The sequence below is a fragment of the Colias philodice genome, chromosome 15 (genome assembly GCF_061535455.1).
Source record: "Colias philodice isolate Cphi_HAF_F1 chromosome 15, ilColPhil1 Martin Lab GWU primary, whole genome shotgun sequence".
Taxonomy (NCBI): Eukaryota; Metazoa; Arthropoda; class Insecta; order Lepidoptera; family Pieridae; genus Colias; species Colias philodice.
In genome coordinates, this window is record NC_143100.1 from 522,062 (window position 1) to 526,978 (window position 4,917).

Here is a 4,917-nt window from a genome sequence, read left to right on the forward strand (position 1 = left end):
ACAGATAGATAGACATATTTTTTCATGCTGGTCAAGTGCGGGTTGGCAGATGTCGCGTACAATTTCTTTTGTTTTTAGACCGCCGAATGTTGAATGAAACTGCGAAACCGATTTTGATACAACTTTGCAATGTCGTAACTTATGCATCATGCTCATATCAGCCTTTGTCTCGTTTTAATATAATACGTATTTAAAACGGATACAGATAGAATTAAAAATAATAATATTCAAATTTACACCTTATTTCGTGACATAAATGGGTAAAATAAAAGTCAAAAGTAATATTGGATGATGTATTTGAAACAATCTGCCTCTTATCGGATATAAATTAGGTATTCACTGTTACAAATACAAAATATATAATTACAATAACTTATATTGACACTTTCTTCATTCGCGCATTACCCAATTACAAGGACTGCTAAACTCAAACTCAAAACCTTTTTATTCATATATTATAAACTTTTACAAGTGCTTATGAAGTATTTTTTTGATGATTCGGAATTTTTATTTTTAATGCCTATTAAATATTCTGAAATAATAACTCCCGCTATTATATAAATAATAATTGTTTGAAATAATCTGCATGCAATGTAACAGGTATACTTAAATAAATTTATTTTATTAATTGCTCAAAATATGTAATTACATATTTTATGGCAATAATTGGTATTTTATCACACTAGCTGTGCCCCACTAGCATTTATCAAACCGTGGTTCCCGAGATTAGCTCGTTCAAGCAAACAAACAAACTCTTTAGCTTTATAATATTAGTATAGATTTTAAGTAGTTATTAATAGTTGAACAGTCCTTATAATATTCTCTCACACCTATAAATTACCTAGTAATGCATCGCCGTTCTAATTATATTCATAATTAAAATATAAATTATTCGCAATAGACCCAAAAAACTTCAATATATCTAGAATAATATTAAAAACAAAGCGAATTTGTGAAACACAAACATATCTATCGATTAATTTTGTTAAATACATTTTGACAAAATCACAGAAAAGTATAATAAATTTATGACGCCAAAAACTGCTTAGTTTTAATTAAAATTATCCCGAAAAAATCCTTAGTATTACAAATTATGTAAGTCATAATTTTTGTCCAATATAAAACTTATTATTTATATTGTGCTTAATTTTTATCTTAAATATCATTTTCGTAAAGAACATTTTTTTAATGATTGAAATTTTATATTCAAATACTAAAAATATTGCCAACCGATCACTATAATATTATTGTTTTATGTGTAATAAAAATGTTATAATAATTTATATAAAATTAAATCATAATAATACAAACAAAATATATAATTTAATACAATCATTCTTGTTTATATCTTGTCAACTGAGAACGGCTCTAGCAATTTTAATTGTGTTTGGAATTATTAAACAAATGTCAAAACTAAAATTGGAAAACATAAACCGCTATTTTCTAATTAAAACCAGTGAATAACAGTGTTACCAGTGACTTAAACCTTATTTAATCTGTAAATATTATGTATCTGTAATTATTATGTATCTGTATTTTTACGTTATCTGTATTTATTATTTATCTGTGAAGCGAGGGAACGGCGATGCTAAGTACTTATACTACTGGCGGTTAATATGACTACATCACTGCACGCTGCGCTCGAAACATTGCTTGCGTCTTTCGGTATTAAATGCTCTGGAAAAAGGAAAAAAAACAAGATTGAGAAAATGAAAAATAAACAGTGAATGAAACAACAAGAAGAAAGTGCGCACCATATTCATTCAATTAAGTTATTATTTTCCTACATTCTGAACTAGCAGTATTAAAAAACATTAAGCAGACATTTATGTTTTCTTTTTTCAATTTACCATTAGATTCTTATTAAACAATATTTCTCTGTTGTTGTGAAATCTATAGCATGTTAATAAATCAGGCAGGGGCAGACACAATAGAAAATCTATTGTGTCGTGGACCGATCGGGCCATTCGGGGCTCAATGGGTTAAGCTAAAATTCTGGTCTTTCAATTTGAAATACTCATTGATAGATAAAACTTGTGGCCAGTTTCACAGCTTCTGGCTATTTTTTTTTTAGCTGATTAATTAAAAATGAAAAAATATAATGGACCTATAAAAATAGACAATAAATAAAAAGTGTCAAATTGGTTAATCATTGTGTTGATCGGCTCTTACAGTATAATAACAATTACTACCTTGGTGTTATTTCCTCGCTTGCAGTGCATTCGACAGCCAGTCCATCGCCTGGTCCAGGCCTTCGCCCCTCACCGCGGAAGTCTTGAATATCTGGAAGGTTCTATCGCGCAGAGCATCTAAACCGAGGGCCTGGTGCACCTCGGCCACTGTGAGACAACCCGCCATGTCTTGTTTGTTCGCTAGCACTACTAGGATCGCGTTTGACAATTCTTCTTCCTGTAGTATTGGTTGTGTTAAAACAGGCATAGTAATGCAATAATGCTAATGCTATTCCAATATTAATTGTATGGTTAAGGGTTTTTCAATGCTTGGATAAAACTTATTTGTCGTATTCGTAACATATTCTAATTGCCCGTATTTGACAGTTTACGTGACATTTTAATATTATTGTGTAATACTTTATTGGACGGATAAGTTGTATCCAAGCTGAAAAATCGGCCCTTAATATAGGAACAGAGTCATGATGTTATATTATATTCTTATCAATAAATAATTGAGTTCAGTTGTGGTTTTTTAATTAATCCGACATACTTTTTAAATCTGCAATTTTACCCCTTAAAAATGACAAAATTTAAACTTAGAATATAGATAGACTGATTAAGGTTTCATTCAAAGAGATCACTATCAAATACCATTAACATAAAATTTAAAATACTAGAAAAATATTATCATACTATAAATGACTTGGTCTTATCATATTATGGCAAGCACTTACATGCGTTATCATAAAATCTACCTCTAAATGTAATCAATAAATATGTTTTTTTTAAAATACACAATAGATTAATCTTTACTTGAAAATACCAATTGAAGTACATGTATTGTAAAGAACGAAGAATTTTATGATTTTTTTCTCTTGAATTACAAGTCACCTAGAGCCTAAACCAGATTATCTGTTAACTTTGAAAGTGGTCTCAATTATATAATAATATTGTGGAGTGGTCACAAATAAAGCAAACATAATCAATCCTTAATATTCCAACACATTCCTTATACAAACACATCAAACAAGATTTTTAGTAAATACTCAGTATGTCGAGTCGGGATAAAATCCCACCTCGTGATCAAATTTTGTCTATGCTTTATAAATTTATATAAATACTCAGTATTTAGGCATTTAAGATCTTAGTTAAATATACATTGAAATTGTTGCTTTTACTCAACTAGCTGCATGAAATTAACAAGTTAAATAATTGTGTCAATGTGTATCTGTTTGTCTATTATTTTGTTGAAGTATAAATGAAATTATACTTCAAATAATTTCAATACAAATACTCACCCTTAACATGTGAACTAGTTCATCTTTAGATATTCCTATTCTATCTCTATCTGCCGAGTCAACAACATATATAATTGCATCCGTGTTGCCATAGTAACATCGCCAGTATGGCCTGAAATATTTGAATTAATTTATGAAAATCTTATAAGAATAATCAAAATATTTTGAATAACCAATAGTTAGGTTATTTATAATAATAAACGCGATCTTGTCAGTTTAATATATCATTGTCAGATAGAAAAACTGTATGACCTAAAAACATACCTTATACTGGTCTGTCCTCCAAGATCCCACACTTGAAACTTTAAATTTTTATATGTAACTTGTTCTACATTAAAGCCAATCGTTGGTATAGTCGTCACTACCTCGCCGACTTGTAATTTGTACAATATTGTCGTTTTCCCGGCGCCGTCCAGACCGAGGATCAATATCCTCATTTCTCGAGCTCCTAGTAAGCCTCTGAAGTAACTGAATAGACCGCCTAGAACCATTTCACATTATTAGAAAGAGTATTCTTACATATTTACATATAACTATTAGCAAAAATGAAAATTACTCACCCATTTTGTAAGATTAGCTTAGCCTACCAAAACATTAGTTGTCCTAACAATGGAATGATTTTTTTAACTATCTATGTACATTCAATATATTCAATGTGTACTTTTTCTTGTATTTACAGCTTTAAATAACGTAATTCATGTAATAAACATTAAAAACATAAAATTGGAAATTCTATCTGATATTTGACGTGTAAGCAATATTTCAAAATTGTTGTCATCGCAAAAAATTATGACGACAGATAAATAATTAATTTTATAAAAAATTTAAACCAAAAATATTTAACGAAATTATCTCACATTAAAAAAAATGCATTCTATAAAATTTAATTAAACTTTAATTTAGACTTTTTGATAATGGAATTCTGTAGCGTCCTCTTTTATTTATGGGAGACATCTTAAATACAATTGAAGTTTGAACTTTGATAGATGGCGTGACATACGATGGTATTTCGTAAAATATTTTATATTTTTATTTTACAATAATATTTAAAATATATTATTATTGTTAGTATAACATACTTAATAGCAAATATCATATTTTTATTAAAATATTTTATTTTTTAACTGTGCAAATATTGTTATTTTGTTTCTGAAATTTTCTAGTGCCCTTTTGAAATATGCATTATCAACTCAATTTCATGCCATATTTGGGGAATGATTTGCAGATTCCATAATATAAAGACTTTTTTCGATACCGATAATAACTGCATTATAGTGTAAGAACATTAAAGTCTAGAAAATCCCGATAACGCAGCGCGCGTGGCGGTCGCGTGCGCAACGTCACGTGTCGTCACATTCTGCGTCACATTGCGTCAGCGCCCCGCCTTTGCAAATCATGACAAATTATTTCGCGTGCTACTAATTGTGGACTTTATATTTTGAGCA

The 4,917-nt window shown here is 29.3% G+C and overlaps 1 protein-coding gene across 1 annotated transcript; it reads right to left on the reverse strand.

Annotated features, from left to right (window-relative positions):
* Positions 1-279: 279 nt before the first annotated feature.
* On the reverse strand, positions 280-4,238 carry Arl1 (ADP ribosylation factor-like 1). Its single transcript, XM_089703880.1, has 5 exons — positions 4,033-4,238; positions 3,737-3,953; positions 3,473-3,584; positions 2,193-2,409; positions 280-1,677 (listed from the first exon to the last, which is right to left on the reverse strand). Exons 1-4 carry the CDS (start codon positions 4,034-4,036, stop codon positions 2,200-2,202), a joined length of 543 nt encoding a protein of 180 aa, XP_089560006.1. The 5' UTR covers positions 4,037-4,238; the 3' UTR covers positions 280-1,677; positions 2,193-2,199.
* Positions 4,239-4,917: the final 679 nt, after the last annotated feature.

Bases quoted from the DNA above. Each gene is read 5' to 3' on its own strand.
- Arl1 (XM_089703880.1), bottom strand. The intron at 3,585-3,736 runs GTATGTTTTTAG...CAAATATTTCAG, and splicing joins GGAGGACAGACCAGTATAAG to GCCATACTGGCGATGTTACT. The intron at 2,410-3,472 runs GTGAGTATTTGT...CCAATACTACAG, and splicing joins AACTAGTTCACATGTTAAGG to GAAGAAGAATTGTCAAACGC.